The sequence below is a fragment of the Lucilia sericata genome, unplaced genomic scaffold (assembly GCF_015586225.1).
Source record: "Lucilia sericata isolate MDLA Ls3-8-SP2 unplaced genomic scaffold, ASM1558622v1 Contig000943F_arrow, whole genome shotgun sequence".
Lineage (NCBI taxonomy): Eukaryota > Metazoa > Arthropoda > Insecta > Diptera > Calliphoridae > Lucilia > Lucilia sericata.
In genome coordinates, this window is record NW_023994929.1 from 100,031 (window position 1) to 118,139 (window position 18,109).

At 32.2% G+C, this 18,109-nt stretch overlaps 2 protein-coding genes across 3 annotated transcripts in view; one reads left to right on the forward strand and one right to left on the reverse strand.

Annotated features, from left to right (window-relative positions):
- The window catches only part of LOC119609154 (transmembrane protein KIAA1109 homolog), a 32,170-nt gene extending 15,289 nt beyond the window's left edge, over positions 1–16,881 (reverse strand). The window contains 16 exon segments of the mRNA XM_037963870.1: positions 1–888; positions 950–1,286; positions 4,649–5,226; positions 6,819–6,914; positions 7,361–7,487; positions 8,374–8,654; positions 8,717–9,127; positions 9,189–9,318; positions 9,381–9,590; positions 9,653–10,131; positions 10,190–10,558; positions 11,480–13,672; positions 13,747–13,874; positions 13,930–14,073; positions 14,129–14,264; positions 16,349–16,881. Coding sequence (XP_037819798.1) covers positions 1–888; positions 950–1,286; positions 4,649–5,226; positions 6,819–6,914; positions 7,361–7,487; positions 8,374–8,654; positions 8,717–9,127; positions 9,189–9,318; positions 9,381–9,590; positions 9,653–10,131; positions 10,190–10,558; positions 11,480–13,672; positions 13,747–13,874; positions 13,930–14,073; positions 14,129–14,264; positions 16,349–16,465 — 6,624 coding nt within the window. The 5' untranslated portion in view covers positions 16,466–16,881.
- Positions 1,338–9,308, forward strand: LOC119609155. 2 transcript variants are annotated; one of them, XM_037963873.1, is made up of 4 exons: positions 1,338–1,452; positions 4,039–4,184; positions 4,236–4,422; positions 9,174–9,308. In XM_037963873.1, exons 1-4 carry the CDS (start codon positions 1,363–1,365, stop codon positions 9,207–9,209), a joined length of 459 nt encoding a protein of 152 aa, XP_037819801.1. In that variant the 5' UTR covers positions 1,338–1,362; the 3' UTR covers positions 9,210–9,308. The 2 variants fall into 2 exon arrangements, with proteins under 2 accessions (XP_037819801.1, XP_037819800.1); XM_037963872.1 differs by lacking the exon at positions 9,174–9,308 and adding an exon at positions 4,483–4,691.
- Positions 16,882–18,109: the final 1,228 nt, after the last annotated feature.

Here is an 18,109-nt window from a genome sequence, read left to right on the forward strand (position 1 = left end):
CCACACCGATTTCAATTCGATAACACATGACGAAGTCTTATCATTTTCCTTATTTGCCACTTTATCAAAAGGCTCCTGCTTCTTTTGTCCATTATTCATTTTACCCTTTTCCACATCTTCATCTGGTGGTTTGGGAGTAGATTTGCGATTTTCGCTATTTATTTCAGGGCGTTCGGTAACAATGATGTTTTCCAAAGCAGTCTGGAATTTTTCTTTAGGAGTTTTGGGTGTGGGCGGTTTCTTAGTTAATAATCGCCAGGCAGCCTCTGCTCTTGAGGTGGCCGAAACATCTATTTGTGGATTATTGGTAGCGGTGGTGGTAGCTGTTTCTACCAATTCATTTAAACCTTCTTCCGCCATTTCAGCCAGTTCTTCTTTGGAATTTTCAGATTTTTCAAAATGTGATCGCTTAACTATCTTTACACCCACTCCCTCTAAACCACATTCAAACATTATGTAACCAATGCTATCTACTCCCGTATTATCGGTCATTTTTAGGCATTCAAATAAAACTTTACTCTTAGGTTCTGGTATAGCAGTAACCATAATAGGAGATTCCTGTCCTGTGGTGCTTTCAGTTTTTAAACGTCTTAGTTGAGCATGAGCTCGACCCACATCTAGTGTTATTACCAATTCTTCAAGTTGTTTTTCAGAAGTTTCGATCAGTATAGGTTCTCCTTGCACATTATCAGGGCGAGATTGTGAAGATAGATGCGCCAGTAATGCTCTGGTGCCCTTCATTATACCTCCTTTTTTATTGCTATTGCCAGACTGCACTGTCTGTTGTATGTAAACATTATGCATGGAGGCACGGGTCGTTTTACCCAAATGAAATTTAGTGGAAACACCTTCTATGTAGAATGTCAGTAAGGACACGCAACTAAGATCCTTTAAGTTATAAATATTAGTAAGACAATTTTATAATAATTAACATTATTTATTAACCCACCTGCACATTATCCAAGGCAGCCACTGAAATAACCTCTTCGATTATGGATGATTGTAACATGGTTATGCTGACCTTGGGTAAAACAATTAAACCCTGGGTCTTGGTCGATATGCTTTCTTCATAAACATCACTTAAGAAAGAATCGCCAGGCCCTAATAAATTACGTTCTGTTGTAGAACGTTTAGAGTTAGAATGCACTTGTGACCAATAACTCAAAGATTGATCCCTTTTTAAAATGTTGTCATTCTTAACTTTGGCTATACAAGAGGAGTGTATGTAATTCACCACAGTTAATAAATGCATATTCGAAAATGTAGGTATGGCAGCTTCAACCATTCTGAAAGGAATTTATTAAAATTGAAATTTGAAATATTTATCATTTGTTAATAAAATATGTAAATAAATAAAACAAAATGTTGGCGGTTGAAATAAATTCGATTTTAGGAATAATTTTTGCAATTTTAACAGTGTTTGTTAAAGTTTATAACACTTTTGACGATATGGTGAGTAATTTAATTATGTATTAAGTTTGTATTGATCAAAATTTCTAACTGAATTTCCCGTAACCAGAATAGATGTAATTTGGCATTCATGTTAAGATCTAGTTCAGTTCTAATTCAGTTATAGTTCAGTTCTAGTTCAGTTCTAGTTCTAGTTCAGTTCTAGTTCAGTTTTAGTTCAGTTCTAGTTCAGTTCTCAGTTCAGTTCTAGTTTCAGTTAGTTCTAGGTTCTAGTTCAGTTCTAGTTCAGTCTAGTTCAGTTCTAGTTCAGTCTAGTTCACGTTCTAGTCAGTTTCTAGTTTCAGTTCTAGTTCAGTTCTAGTTCAGTTCTCGTTCAGTCTAGTTCAGTTCTAGTTCAGTTCTAGGTTCAGTTCTAGTTCAGTTCTGTTTCAGTTCTAGTTCAGTGTCTAGTTCAGTTTCTAGTCAGTTCTAGGTTCAGTTCTAGGTCATTCTAGTTCGTTCTATTCATTTCTAGTTCAGTTTCTAGTTTCAGGGGTTCTATTTTCAGTTCTTCAGTCTAGTTCAGTTCTAGTTCAGTTTCTAGTTCAGTCTAGTTCAGTTTCTAGTTCAGTTCTAGTTCAGTTCTAGTTCAGTTCTAGTTCAGTTCTAGTTCAGTTCTAGTTGCAGTTCTAGTTTCAGTTTCTAGTTCAGTTCTAGTTCAGTTCTAGTTCAGTTCTAGTTCAGTTCTTTCAGTTCTAGTTCAGTTCTAGTTCAGTTCTAGTTCAGTTCTAGTTCAGTTCTAGTTCAGTTCTAGTTCAGTTCTAGTTCAGTTCTAGTTCAGTTCTAGTTCAGTTCTAGTTCAGTACTAGTTCAGTTCTAGTTCAGTTCTAGTTCAGTTCTAGTTCAGTTCTAGTTCAGTTCTAGTTCAGTTCTAGTTCATTTCGTTCAGTTCTAGTTCAGTTCTAGTTCAGTTCTAGTTCAGTTCTAGTTCAGTTCTAGTTCAGTTCTAGTTCAGTTCTAGTTCAGTTCTAGTTCAGTTCTAGTTCAGTTCTAGTTCAGTTCTAGTTCAATTCTAGTTCAGTTCTAGTTCAGTTCTAGTTCAGTTCTAGTTCAGTTCTAGTTCAGTTCTAGTTCAGTTCTAGTTCAGTTCTAGTTCAGTTCTAGTTCAGTTCTAGTTCAGTTATAGTTCAGTTCTCAGTTCTAGTTCAGTTCTAGTTCAGTTCTAGTTCAGTTCTAGTTCAATTCTAGTTCAGTTCTAGTTCAGTTCTAGTTTAGTTCTAGTTCAGTTCTAGTTCAGTTCTAGTTCAGTTCTAGTTCAGTTCTAGTTCAGTTCTAGTTCAGTTCTAGTTCAGTTCTAGTTCAGTTCTAGTTCAGTTCTAGTTCAGTTCTAGTTCAGTTCTAGTTCAGTTCTAGTTCAGTTCTAGTTCAGTTCTAGTTCAGTTCTAGTTCAGTTCTAGTTCAGTTCTAGTTCAGTTCTAGTTCAGTTCTAGTTCAGTTCTAGTTCAGTTCTAGTTCAGTTCTAGTTCAGTTCTAGTTCAGTTCTAGTTCAGTTCTAGTTCAATTCTAGTTCAGTTCTAGTTCAGTTCTAGTAGTTCTAGTTCAGTTCTAGTTCAGTTCTAGTTCAGTTCTAGTTCAGTTCTAGTTCAGTTCTAGTTCAGTTCTAGTTCAGTTCTAGTTCAGTTCTAGTTCAGTTCTAGTTCAGTTCTAGTTCAGTTCTAGTTCAGTTCTAGTTCAGTTCTAGTTCAGTTCTAGTTCAGTTCTAGTTCAGTTCTAGTTCAGTTCTAGTTCAGTTCTAGTTCAGTTCTAGTTCAGTTCTAGTTCAGTTCTAGTTCAGTTCTAGTTCAGTTCTAGTTCAGTTCTAGTTCAGTTCTAGTTCAGTTCTAGTTCAGTTCTAGTTCAGTTCTAGTTCAGTTCTAGTTCAGTTCTAGTTCAGTTCTAGTTCAGTTCTAGTTCAGTTCTAGTTCAGTTCTAGTTCAGTTCTAGTTCAGTTCTAGTTCAGTTCTAGTTCAGTTCTAGTTCAGTTCTAGTTCAGTTCTAGTTCAGTTCTAGTTCAGTTCTAGTTCAGTTCTAGTTCAGTTCTAGTTCAGTTCTAGTTCAGTTCTAGTTCAGTTCTAGTTCAGTTCTAGTTCAGTTCTAGTTCAGTTCTAGTTCAATTCTAGTTCAATCTAGTTCAGTTCTAGTTCAGTTCTAGTTCAGTTCTAGTTCAGTTCTAGTTCAGTTCTAGTTCAGTTCTAGTTCAGTTCTAGTTCAGTTCTAGTTCAGTTCTAGTTCAGTTCTAGTTCAGTTCTAGTTCAATTCTAGTTCAGTTCAGTTCTAGTTCAGTTCTAGTTCAGTTCTAGTTCAGTTCTAGTTCAGTTCTAGTTCAGTTCTAGTTCAGTTCTAGTTCAGTTCTAGTTCAGTTCTAGTTCAATTTTAGTTCAGTTCTAGTTCAGTTCTAGTTCAGTTCTAGTTCAGTTCTAGTTCAGTTCTAGTTCAGTTCTAGTTCAGTTCTAGTTCAGTTCTAGTTCAGTTCTAGTTCAGTTCTAGTTCGATTCTAGTTCAGTTCTAGTTCAGTTCTAGTTCAGTTCTAGTTCAGTTCTAGTTCGATTCTAGTTCAGTTCTAGTTCAGATCAGTTCAGGAATAAAGTTATTTCATTTCTGTTGTTATAGCAATTGGAAAATCAAGATATTACCAGCGATCTATCGGATAACGAACTTAAATTGGCTTTAAGTGACTTATCTCTTAAAGATTTGGATACTTTACAAAAATTTATTGACTCGACTGATTATGAAGATTTAGATCACCAGGATCAAAGGTAAAAAAAAGTAAGCATTAATGAATCAATTAAATATGTTTTATTTGCTAGATTTATAAACACAAATGCTAAGACTTTAGATGGAAATAACTTTGAGGCTCAAGATTTCGATAATATAATGTATTATAACCCCGAACAAGAAGATTACAATTTTGAGCCCCTAAACAATAAAAACGATTTAAATTACTATATTAAACCAAAGGAAGAAAATCAAAGAGCTAAAAGAGCTGATGAAAAGGTATATACAATTGAACATATTAAAAAAAAAACATAAAAATTATTCAAATTATTCCTTTAGACGAATACAAATGAGGAATACTTAAAACAATTGGATTATTCATTTCCCCAAACTGACAAGCAAAACCATAAGAATTATGACAATGATTTTAAAAACCAACATGTTAGAGTTAAAAGAAATTAACTTAACAATTTTATTAAACTGTTTAATATTTTGAAAAACTTACCTTTGTAAACCCTCTAGCAATAAAGGTGTTAAAAATATATTAACCTGACCCTTTAGTCTAGCCACCACAGAGGTACAGGCGGCTCCCTCAGCTTGTAAACTCATAAATTCACCATCATCAAAACCATTTGTGGTTTTGTCATTCTCCTCTTCTTTTAAAAGAACACTAGGATCCCAAGGATGTGATTTGGGTCCTCCCATAAATGTAGCCGAACTATTGCTACCAGTTTGATTTTCATAGCGCGGCACTACTTTTATTTCACGCCACGATGAATACAAATCAAAGTGTGGTATCATTTTACTGCCTATATAGGTTAGACCACCATCTTCATTTTCACTAAACAGTGGCGTGGAAAAGACATCCAAACCCGAGGGAAAAGAACAAGAAGTCCAATTGAAACATTTCACTTGAGACAGATGATTTAAATAACTGGCCATTAGTAGGGGAGAATCGATAATAGGTCTATTCACTTGCTGATGTAGATTAACTAAAGCGACATCTTCTTGTGAGGACATAGCCGAAATAAAAGAATTCGATGATAACGAAGGGGTGCCAGATGAAGAACCTCTAGAGTCGACCTTTTTTAAATAGAAAAAATATATATGGGTTAAATTTAGTATTAATGGTTTATTTATGGTTAGGAAATTCTAAAACTAAAATTGATGCAAAGACATTTTCAAATAACGCATTCGTAACTAGTGTGTGATTTAAAAAAATAGAACAACTAATCTGAAAATTAAGTTTAGCAAATGTTATACATAGTTCTATAATTTAACGGAAGACCAATTCTAGTTCAGTTCTAGTTCAGTTCTAGTTCAGTTCTAGTTCAGTTCTAGTTCAGTTCTAGTTCAGTTCTAGTTCAGTTCTAGTTCAGTTCTAGTTCAGTTCTAGTTCAGTTCTAGTTCAGTTCTAGTTCAGTTCTAGTTCAGTTCTAGTTCAGTTCTAGTTCAGTTCAGTTCTAGTTTAATTCTAGTTCAGTTCTAGTTCAGATCTAGTTCAGTTCTAGTTCAGTTCTAGTTCAGTTCTAGTTCAGTACTAGTTCAGTTCTAGTTCAGTTCTAGTTCAGTTCTAGTTCTAGTTCAGTTCTAGTTCTAGTTCAGTTCTAGTTCTAGTTCAGTTCTAGTTCAGTTCTAGTTCAGTTCTAGTTATGTTCTAGTTCAGTTAAGTTCTAGTTTTAATAACTAAAGAATAATCTAGAATTTTGACTATAGGTCAGTATTGATCAGTATTGACTATAGTTTAATCAACAATATAAAGTCTTGGCTATAGTCTAGGATCTAAACTTATATGTAGTTTATAGTCTTAACACTAGTTTAAACTTTTATATGGCTTGTATTCTTGACTATAGTCTAGACTGACATATACTTAATCTAGAGTCATCACTACATAGTGATCTTTATTATTCGCTTTTGAATAATCTATAGACTGATCTATAGTCTTGGCTTTTGCATGATCTATAGTCCTAACTATATACTGATCTACAATCTTGACTTTTGAATGGTCTATAGTCCTGACTTAACCAAATACTGGTCTATAGTTTGCATTCTTGACTAAAGGGTAATCTATAGACTTGGCTTTAGAATGATCTATACAACCTTGACAATATATATTGATATAAAGTCTTAGCTTTAGACTGATTTATTGTCTTGACTACAAGATTATCCTGTCTTTACTATAGTCTATAGTCCAGACTATAGACTGATCTACAGTCTTATCTGTGGTATTTAACATATAGTCCACATTACAGACTGTAGAGTAATCTATAGTCTTGGCTTTAGAATAATCTAAAGACCTGTAGACTGTGACTGAGTCTTAACAATAGACTGATGAATTTATATTTTTAACATGTGATTAGCAACTAAATACATGCAAATTACTTTTCTTATATAAAAAAACAATTGTTAACAACATTCCATTTTAAAGTGCAAGGGCAAAAGAAAAATCAATACAAAACAATAATAAACGGAAAGACTAATATAAGAAAAATTAGCCAATTTTTAAATTAATTTCCAACTACAGTTTCAAAATACTATTGAAACCAAAAGAAATTAAAATAAACGAAAGAAAAGTTAGTTGTTTGGTTATTAAAAAACAGTTTCTAGAAACAATAGTAAAAGTTCTAAGAAGGTTGTTGGTTGTTTTTTGTTTGGAAACACTAAAAACTACTCACATCATGAATAAAATGTCGATACTCAGGTCTTGATGAGATATTAGTTAGTTTTCTGATTGGTGTAGCAAGACCATGAATACGTCTGACGTCTTCGTTCTATGAAATTGATGGGATTTATTTTTTGAAAATTTTAACAAATTTGTTTTTCGATTTTTTTTTTTAGTTTTTTGCATAGTGATATCAATTGTTTAATGAGTTTTATTATTTATATATTATATGTACAGAATAAAGCATGCAAAAGTTGTTGTTGTTGAAAGATTTATATAAAAAAAAGTAGAGAAATTAGTTGGAAGTTGTTTGGTTTTGAAATTTAGTTTTTATTTTCTTTTAAATTAAAAGCTAATTTTTAAAATATAGTTTTACTTAGTTAGCTTTCTTTAAAAAAATAGTTATAGTTTTTAAAATATTTATATATATTTTTCGTAAATAATTATTATTAAAAAATATGTGAAGCTTGTTAAGATGTTGTTTATTTAGGTGATTTATTTTGGGTGAAAACTTTAAACTATTGCAAAAAGTTTACAAAGATTTTGAAAACTTACCAATTCTGTAGTACTTTGCGGGCGTTTAGTCAAAGGTTTTGTATTGGGCTCTGGAGCATGTATTTCTAAATCACTGCGATAGGTATTTAGAGATGATAATGTGGCGTTTTCATTTTGATTGCCAATGCTGTAATGAAAAAATTTAAATTATTTCAAATTAAAAAGTTTCTAACTGAAGCTTAGCGTGAAAAATTTTATAAAAATTAAAAGAAAAATTTTAAAAAAATTACACAGAATTTTCGCGGATTTTGTAATCAAAATTTTTCACTAAGTTTTAAGTTTAAATCGCAAAAAAAAATATTAAAAAATAAGTTTCACTAAAAATTATTTTCACCAAAAACTGTTTTCACCAAAAAATTTCACTACAAACTACTTTCATCGCAAATTTTCTCTACAAACTGTTTTCATCGAAAATTTTCACTAAAAACTGCTTTCACCAAAAAATTTCACTAAAAATTACTTTCACCAAATATTGCCACTAAACTGCTTTACCCAAAAATTTCACTACAAACTGTTTTCATCGCAAATAGCACAAAAAGATAGTTTTCGCAGGAAATTTTCACTAAAAACTGTTTTCGCCAAAAAATTTCACCAAAAATTTGTTTCACTTTAATAGTTTTCTAGAAAAATTTCACTAAAAACTAAAACGGTAAAAATTTTGCTAAAAACTGCTTTAACTGAAAAAATTTCCTAAAAATTGCTTTCACCAAAAAATTTCACCAAAAGACTGCTTTAAGCGAAAATTTTCACTACAAACGAAAAAATTCACTAAAAGCTGTTTTCGCCGAAATATACTGTTTTTATCGCAAATTTTTACTAAAAATTTTGTTTGCAAAAAATGTTCACTAAAAACGGGTTTTTTTCCGAAAATTTCACTATAAATTGTTTTAACCGAAAAATTTCACTCCAACAGTTTTCTCCAAAAATTCCAATAAATCTGTTTTCACCGAAAAATTTCACTAAAAATAGTTTTCGCCGGAATTTTTGCATTTTGTCGATAAGAAAATAATTACCTTAAATCCGATGAAAAACGTTTTTTGCCCGAAAATATAATGGAACCATTATGATTCTTAATTGAACCCCTTTGAGACATCATATTCGAAATATCCTCTTCGGCGGAGAAAAACATTTCGGAGGGATTTTCCGATGTTAGTGAAATAGTACGTTGAACTTCACGCGTCAAATGATCACCATTCGTTAAATCGACAGGCATTTGATTTTGTATATTTATATCGGCAATTTCAAATTCCAAAGGATGAGAATGTGGTGCCGAATGGGACATTTCATCGGGTATCTAAAATCAAAAAAATATAATAAATAATCATGTTTTAATTTCTTAAAATTATCAAAATTTACCTCTAATTCATCTTCTACATTAACTTCACCAGTTAAACGAGAATCGGAGATACTAGTTTTGGGCGGTGAAACACGTAAAGTGTTATTTTGTGACTTATTAGAATCCGAGCCACGACGATAGACTACACCTTGAGATTCAGTGGAATCTTGTCTTAAAACCTTTTTCGAAGGACTATCCAAGAGGCGAGCATAAGGAACTTCTACTGAGGTTTGACGAGTGGTAGAATAACGTTTGGTGCGCCGTTCCAGAGTATTAGGAGAACCAATACTTTCTCTTGATTTACGGCCATTAATATCCTTTTCCAATGTAGATGCACCACCAATTTTCATTTTGGTATTGAGTTCTTTGCCGGCTAAATCAGATTTCTTAAGACTGCCATTAACAGCCACAGCAGGACGATATAGTTTGCCCTAAAAGTAATAAACAAAATAGTTAAAACTTAAATTTTTATTCTAGGTTTCACTGGCTTACCTTTCCTGTAAAGTCTGCTGAATCATGTAGATATACTGAGTGTAAACTATAAGGTGGTGTATGAAAAACTAATTGTCCTTGATGCAAAATACTCTCACCAAAGCCAAAATCTTTGTTGTTATTAATAATGCTGAAATTTTCAAAAATTATAATAAAAATTCTGAACTTATACCATAAACTGTTAATACTCACAAATATCTGGCTATATTATAATTATCTACCAAATCTTGGGCAGAGGGTTTGAAAAATTTCAAGCCATTGCGATTACTACCAAAAAAGGCACAGCCTCCAATACAACCACAGCGAGATATGTCAACAACACCTCCAACAGCATTGGCATTAGTAGTATTAGACCACAAAAACCACAAACGTTTAGTTTTAACATCATGTTCACGCAAAAAACTAAAATAGAAATAAAATTACTGAAGAAAAACAAAAAGGAATCAAGAATTTAGAAGTTATACTTATGCTGCACTAAATGCAATTTATGATCGGGTATTGGCAATGCCGAGGCTCCCTCTAGAAGTATAGGACCCAGTGATGTACAACCTACTTCTACCCAATTTTCAAAGAATTCATTGTCATAGGCCGTAGGACGACGACATTCCGAAAAACTATCACGTAATTTGCGTGAACTTTCTTCACGTGAATCCCTTCTTTGTGAGAATGAATTAGAGCTTCGTTTCGATTTACCCTGATGAGGAGGAGGAGGCTGATGTGTATTATGATATATTTCTGATTTTACAGAATCTTGATCTGCACGTCGTATTTTTCCCGATCTATTGCTACCAGTGGTATTTGTATTATAAGAATTTGTCATATTTGAAGTACAACCAGCATTTAACATAAACAGTCTTATTAAAATTGAAGGTAATAAACCGGATATACCGGATTTAACACGCTGACCATGGAGATTGCAATTAGCCAAACGTATAGGAGAGATCTAGAAGAGATCATTAAATTATATTATTTATAGTTTAGCTGAATATCCTTTCACTTACCCATGCATGCAAAGCTGTACCACTCTCTATCAGATATACATCAACTGCATCCACAGAAACACGAGTCATTTTATATTTAATATCTTCAGCCGAGGGACATTTGTATTTATTCTCCTCTTTAGTATGAGGACATTGATTACTGGGCACACCATGATGACAATTGCGTACAGTCTTCGGAGATTTAAGACAATTTTCTGGATCTACTGCCAAAAGCACTAATGTCTCTAGGCCAACGGCCACATTAAATAGTTGTGGTAATGTTAGCTTTCCCGATAATTTACCCAATTGTACCTCTACCAGCCAGGAGTATTCTAGCGTGTCTTCGTCTAAAGCACAACCTTCATTACTGAACATAGCATGACCACGAACCTGGAAAGAAATAAAAAAAATATAAATTGGTCTTGACTATGAAGAGAATTATAGTATAGTCAATAGTGATCTATAGTTGGAACTTTAAGTGATCTATACTCTTGACAATAGGCTGATCTATAGTGATGACTATAGGCTAATTTATAGTCTTGACAAAAGACTGTTCTATACACGTGACTATAGACTGATCTATAGCCATGACAATAGACTTGACTATAGACTGATCTATAGTCTTGACTATAGTCTTAACTATAGACTGATCTATATTCTGAACTATAGACTAATCTATAGTCTTGAATACAGTCTGAGTTATAGTCTTGACAATAGACTGATCTATAGTTTTGACAATAGACTGATCTATAGTCTTAACTATAGACTGATCTATAGTCTTGAATATAGACTGATCTATAGTCTTGAATATAGATTGATCTATAGTCCTGACTATAGACTGATCTATAGTCTTGACTATAGACTGATCTATAGTCTTGACTATGGACTGATCTATAGTCTTAACTATAGACTGATCTATAGTCTTGACTATGGACTGATCTATAGTCTTAACTATGGACTGATCTATATAGTCTTAACTATAGACTCATCTATAGTCTTGACTATAGACTAATCTATAGTCTTGACTATAGACTGATCTATAGTCTTGACTATAGACTGATCTATAGTCTTGACTATAGACTGATCTATAGTCTTCACTATAGACTAATCTATAGTCCTTACTATGGACTTATCTATAGTCTTGAATATAGACTGATCTTTAGTCTTGACAAAAGACTAATCTATAGTCTTAACATTAGACAGATCTATTGTCCTGGCTTTAGACTGATATTTAATATTAACTAAAGATTGATCTATAGTCTTCATTGTAGACAGATTTGAAAAAAGTGTAAGGTTTAACATTTCTCTTACCTGTACAGCAGACAGCATTAGATGGCCCTGATTTATATGTTTATCACGATTTTGTCTCACCACCGTATCCGAGGTTATTAAATACGAAGGACTTACTAAAACCTGCAGTGTTGTCTCATGATAACGTTTATTCATTTCAAAACCTAAACGTTCTATTAACACCACCGGACAGGGTGGATCATTTTCATTACAATTCTTCATAACATGAGCCTGTATGTCGTGTATTATAACAGATACTATAACCTCCAGTGGTCTATATAAACGAGGATCGAAAGGTTTTTGTTTCTCCTCCGGTACGGTCACCTCAGATATGGACTTTGTAGCCAGATCTTTGTCTTTAACTAGTAATTGATCTTTGGGATTGACCGGCGCTGCAGTAGATGAATCTTTTGTTTTAATATTTGATTGTTCCATATCGGTGAAATTTTGATCTTCACCAAATATGTTCTCCTTAAGATTTATGAAATTCCTTAAAACATTACCATAACACATGAGTACAGAAGAGCCGATTTCTAGCTCTACCGTGACATGATCTGCCGGCAAAGTGGCAGGATCAAATTTATATTGTTCTGGCTTTTGCCAATTTTGATTGGGAGACTTACGAGTTTGCGGTATACGCATAGGACTGAGCAAAATTTCTTCTTTTTCAGGTGTTGTTATATCAGCTTGAGGATCTGGTCCCAAGGGTGGTACGGGATGGTAAACATATTGTATGGATAAAGCTACAATAGGTACAGTCCAACAATCAATCCAACCGGATGTTCTTTGGCAAATTTTACGCCATTTTTTGGTATACAACTCAGGTCTAGTTTTAACTTTGCCACCACGTGTTAGCAGGCGAGCATTTTCATCTATGGCCAAAACAATAGGTTTAGTCGAGGACACTTCTGGTACATATAAACTCAAGTCCAAACCCTCTCCATGTATCCAAAACTTTAAAGTCACTGTTTTAGGCAGAAAATCATCAAACGGCAAAGCAAAGCTCATATCAAATACATCACCACAAAATGCCAAATGATTATTTTCCTGATTAGCGCTGGAGCAATCAATCCAATTGTATTCATTACACAAAGTCAAGATCTCAAATTCATTTAGTAGAATATTAAATTTACAAGTATATGGCACAAAAGTTAAAATATCGGGTCTAGCTTTGCTAGCCCAATCTTCTATGAGATCTTGAAAGAAACATTTATGTTTGTAGACAATATAGGCGGTGGCTTTGCAACCGGTCAGCGCTATGCTCCAATCCTGAGGTGCATTCCACTTTGTGGGATAATGTATGCGTACCTTATACTCCAACGATTCGAATTCTGCTAAACTACGATATTGTAATGAAGTGGTGGCCTCTACATGAAAGAGTTGACCTTGTATTTTAGAGGTATAACCATCTGATAGCGTCACCCAGGGTATGGTCACCTCTACATAAGAGGCAGGACCCACTGTTATATGCATGGCATTGGTTTCTTTTTCTTTAGAGAATAATATATCAATGGTGGCTTCATTTAACACACACAAAGTAACATCAAACGATTGGTAACTCCGCAATTCTCCCGGTTTGGGTGTGGCCGTAACCTGCATTTCTTTCCAGTCGGGTGGATAGAAAAAATTAAACAAATGATCCCTTTGTCTATCCGCCCAGGGGCCATAACTAAAATCAGTGCCTTTCAGACACTTAATATCAATACCCAATACCGGTGGCAAAGGTTCAACCTTATCACCATTGGCTAAAATTATATGTACAGGTTCCTCCGGCACTACACCCGGTTCATCCATATAAAAATATAAATCCATTTGATTTGACATCATGACCACAAAACCTTCACCCATATAACGGGGTGGTTCATCAACCAGCCCCGTATACTTGGGACTGGGAGCAAACATAACTTTGGCATTTTCCACATTGGCCTTGACAAAATGCATAAAATGATCTAGACGACAAACGGCAGGCTTTGTACTATACGTACAGTGAGCTTCTTCCATCGATATGGAAAGAGTGGTAGGTGTTAGACGATTGCCAAAGACAAAACGTCCTGAGCAGATATCAAGTTTAATCACAGGTATGAGATCACGCCATGTTGTGGCTTTCATAGCTTCGGAATGTTTAACACTTTGATGCTTGCTATGACGAGCATTTTCCATATTCATAGTATGTTCTTTTAGTTTTGAACGTTCTTCGGTTGACAGGGAATCGGTCTTAAAAAGTAGAGTATAACAAGTATAAAATTTTATGTATTATCTTTTATATTTAGAAAAAATCTAAAACTCACCGGTATTAGTAGAGAAGGCTTTAAGCCAAATGTTCTTTCTAATTCATCATATAAATCAGAACGATTATAAATATGCAATTCAGAACCATTTAATTGTACAGATAATCTTGTATCCGAATGTGACAGATCTATAAGGAACAATTAAAATATATTTAGCAAAAACAAATTATTCTATTAACCTACCTTCTGATACATCTTTTGGCACATATGACCGCCACCAACGAAATATAAAATAACCATCTTGTATACGTGCCGAATAATCATAGGTTATATAGACAAAATCACGAAACATTATTTTACCAGCTAAAGGATTTAAGGCTACAGAACCTGTAATAATAAAATGTTAGTTATGGAATAACTTAAGTGTTTAAAATTTACTAACCAATTTTAAAATATGCTCCTTTGATGAACCAACGATTAGCTATTTTTGTTATTAGCATACCAATCAAACGGGAATTGTAGAATGTTATATAGGTTACCCATGTTATCGATGTTAGGAGAGAGCAAAGCAACCATATCTGGAGATTTAAAAATAAAATCAATTAATATAATATTTTACAAATTTTAGGCGTAAAAGTCAATTTATATTCATAATATTTATTTAAAAACTTTTTCCATTTAAGAGTTTCTTTTTAGGCCTGTATTTTCGAAATTAGCTTCGAAATAGATTTCGAATTTTCGAAATTCTCTAAATTGCATGAAATGGATTATTTAAGTCTTTTATGAGGACTTCTTTTGATCACTTCCGACTCATTTTTAAATCCTATTTTGGAGTCTTTTTTGAGTAATGTTTACAAATAATTAAATGACGGAGACCGAATGAAGAAAGAAATCAAATAAGGAATCCATAATAACATAGATTTGACAATCTCAAAACACTTATACACTCGTATGTAAGTACCCCTTGCTAAGAAAATGATTTGGCGGGGGTATCTATAATACAAAAAAAGTACTATTGTGATTAATGATATAGAATTAAATACTTTTTATAGGTATGATTAATATAATATTAAAATTAATCACTAATTCATTCCTACGTCATAATAGCTAATCGTAATTAAATATAAAAAAGAATGTCAACAATAATAAACACCCCCAATAAAACAATAATAAATATTGTTAACGACCGGCAAAAAAAAAAAGAAAAAAGAAAGGTTTACCGGCATTTGCGGTCAATCAACCGCCAAGAAAAAATCAACACTTTCAGTGAAAGTCAACAAGTAGTTGTTTTTCTCAATTACGGTAAATGAACTCAAAATTTCTTTGTTTATTTACATTTTTTTTTTGGGTAAATGAAAACAACAAAAAAAGAGTTTGTTTACAAACAAAATAACAACAGGTTGTTTAGGGGGAAGCCAACAAAATAACCCCCTCTCAAAAAATTTACAAAAACATATGATCGAACAGATGTTTTATAAAGTGTCATGAACACAGCCATCCAAATTCCATAAAGGGGTACAGGGCAAAGTGCGTAGATGAACAAATAAAAAAAAATCTATTACTCGCACACACACACAAATGCAAATTATTTAACATGAAAGCAAAAACAAGCACAAAGAAATATAAATGGAAAACAAAGAATAAAATATTAAAATTAATTTAATTATTACAGATTAGATTTACATAAATATGTAATTGCAAATTTTCAATTTTCTAGAAACAAATAGGATTTCTTTATTCTGTTATACCGAATCTTAAATACCCTTCAGCTAAATAAATAATAAACAAATAGATCGCCGATTCCGATATTTTTATTAATTCTTGAGTTATTTGCGAAAAGGCAATGAAAATTCTGTACTTTAGTACTTTTTCACTACTTTCTAACTTCATGTGTCTAGTCTGTAGTCTAGTCTATAATCTAGTCTTTAGTCTAGTCTATAATCTAGTCTATAGTCTGGACTATAATATAGTCTATAGTCCGGTCTATAGTCCAGTCCATAGTCCAGTCTATAGTCTAATCTATAGTCCAATCTATAGTGTAGCCTGTAGTTCAGTCTATAGTCTTGTATATAGTCTAGTCTTTAGTCTAGTCTATAGTTTAGTATAGAGATCTGTAGTCTAGTATATATATAAGTCTATACTCTAGTCTAGCGGATAATTAGTTTGGTACTTTAGATCCTAAAATAATAATAGTTATAAGTTAATACTATTTAAAATATTTAATTTTGTCTGATTTGTAACCATACAAAACTTTTTTAATTTGTATGGAAGTAGATACAGACAGACATACGAACTTGCCTTAATGGATTTCGCTACCTATTAAGACATGCAATATACACTTTAATTACAAATGTAACCACAAACTTATATATGTATACCCTTCCCACTAAGGTGTAGGGTATAACAACGGAAATTCCAGTAAGACATATTAACATTATTCTAAACCATTGTTTATGGTCCAATAACAACAATCTTATCTATAGAAATATGGTCACAGAATTATGACAACGACCCTTTTCTTCGATTTTTTTTTATTTAATTCAATTACTGATAAGCCAAAGAAAATAATTAAATTTTTGTATGTGTTTAAACAAATACCACAAAAAAATAATATTAAGTCCATGATTCATTACAAAGTTTTTATTAACTATTATGTTTTTACCATGGGCGCATCGATTTTCATATTTTCCAAGGGTATGCCACCAGTTGTATTATATGTTCCTTCCGGGAAACCAATACTATCCCCGAAATCACTTCTGCCATCTTCTTTTAGATCCATTGTGTTGTTTTTTATATTTAATTTATTTATTTCATATATATATATTATTGCACTTTTAACATTGATTTATATATTTTTTCGCTGGAAAATTTAATTATTTTCTTCGTTTTCTCGTTTTGCTTTATTTTATTTTTTTTTTTTCTTTGTTGTGACTTCGATTTTTACCAGTTTAGGTTGTTTTAGGGTTGGGTCATGTAATCATTTATTTACAAATTAAACACTTTATTCATTTTAATTTATTGATTTTTTAAACACTAGATTAAAGTTCAACGTTATTTTTATTTTATTACACATTTTTCTAGTAATTTTTCGTTAGAAATAATAAATTTTCCTTAAAATTTTCTCTACATTTTACGCGTATCGTATAAATTTTTCTTCATTTGACAGACACAGATTTTTAATGGGGGTAGACATTTTTTTCGTCTTGGTGGTGTTCATTCAATAACAAATGTCAAAAATATTTTGGAGATGTGTTTAGTTAGCATTACAAGTTCTAATGTTTACCCTACACTATACATATATGGAGTTGTTGAAATACACGTGCTTGTTTATTATTCTAAATCAATTTTATAACAGACAAATATATTTAAATGTTAATTTAACATTTTTGGTTGTTATATTTACTTAAAATCCAATATTATTTATCTGATTAAAGAAAAAATTTGCTTTTAAAAATTATTTCTGTATATATTTTTAAAATCTTGGCAACTCTAATTTCTTATTTATCAAAGACACGTGAAATTGACAATTCAATTATAACGGTAAATAGTAAAATGGAAGGGTATTAATATAGAAATGTGAATAAATTTGAAAATTAGTATTGTAAATATTAACAGCTTTTCTGTAAAATGTTTACGAAAGTGTTTGTGAAAGTGACAAAAATTGTTTTTCTATAAAATTGTGAACGCCACTGAACATTGTGAACGTAATGGAATTTTGGTTGCGCTTAAGGTAAGTGTTTCAAAAGCAATTAAACATTTTATAGTGGAGCTTTTTAATACCATTTATCTTTCTGAAAATGATATATGTATAGGTATATGTTTGTCATTCCGATTGTAATTTTTATAGTATAGTTTTTGTGACCTTTATGCACAATTTTCAGAAGACCCCAGTTATCAGCGAGATCCGAATCTTCAATAATTCTGATATGCTTTCTAGCATGATCGGTCCTTAATTAACAGATATATGTGCAAAATTCCAAAACATCTTATGAAAATATTACGTTCTTCCTCTTTCTTCATTAGCTTTTTTTCTGAAACTATAGCATTTAGGTAGGTATTTCAACAAATTTTATCACGTCTTTTCTTTCATTCAGGGATAAACGTGGATTATTAGAATCGGTTCAAAATTTTCTATATTTCTCATATAAATTTACAGATTACCGGAAAATGTGTTTATTGTTAATAAGTTCGTCTCAAATAGCGGTATTACCAAAAATATTTATTTTGTTAATTACTCTGTACTCTCTGTATTACTACAAAATTTTGCATGTATAAACATGAATCGATCCATAATATATCACAACTCCCATATAAGGTCCATACAACAAATACATCAGCATCATTGTATTCATATACAAATTATTTTTCCGGATCATCCCATAATAGATCAGTTTCCATATAAACTTTGTTCCGGAAATCACTT

Bases quoted from the DNA above. Each gene is read 5' to 3' on its own strand.
- LOC119609155 (XM_037963872.1), top strand. From the start codon at position 1,363: ATGTTGGCGGTTGAAATAAATTCGATTTTAGGAATAATTTTTGCAATT. The intron at 1,453-4,038 runs GTGAGTAATTTA...CTGTTGTTATAG, and splicing joins ATAACACTTTTGACGATATG to CAATTGGAAAATCAAGATAT. The intron at 4,423-4,482 runs GTATATACAATT...TTATTCCTTTAG, and splicing joins CTAAAAGAGCTGATGAAAAG to ACGAATACAAATGAGGAATA.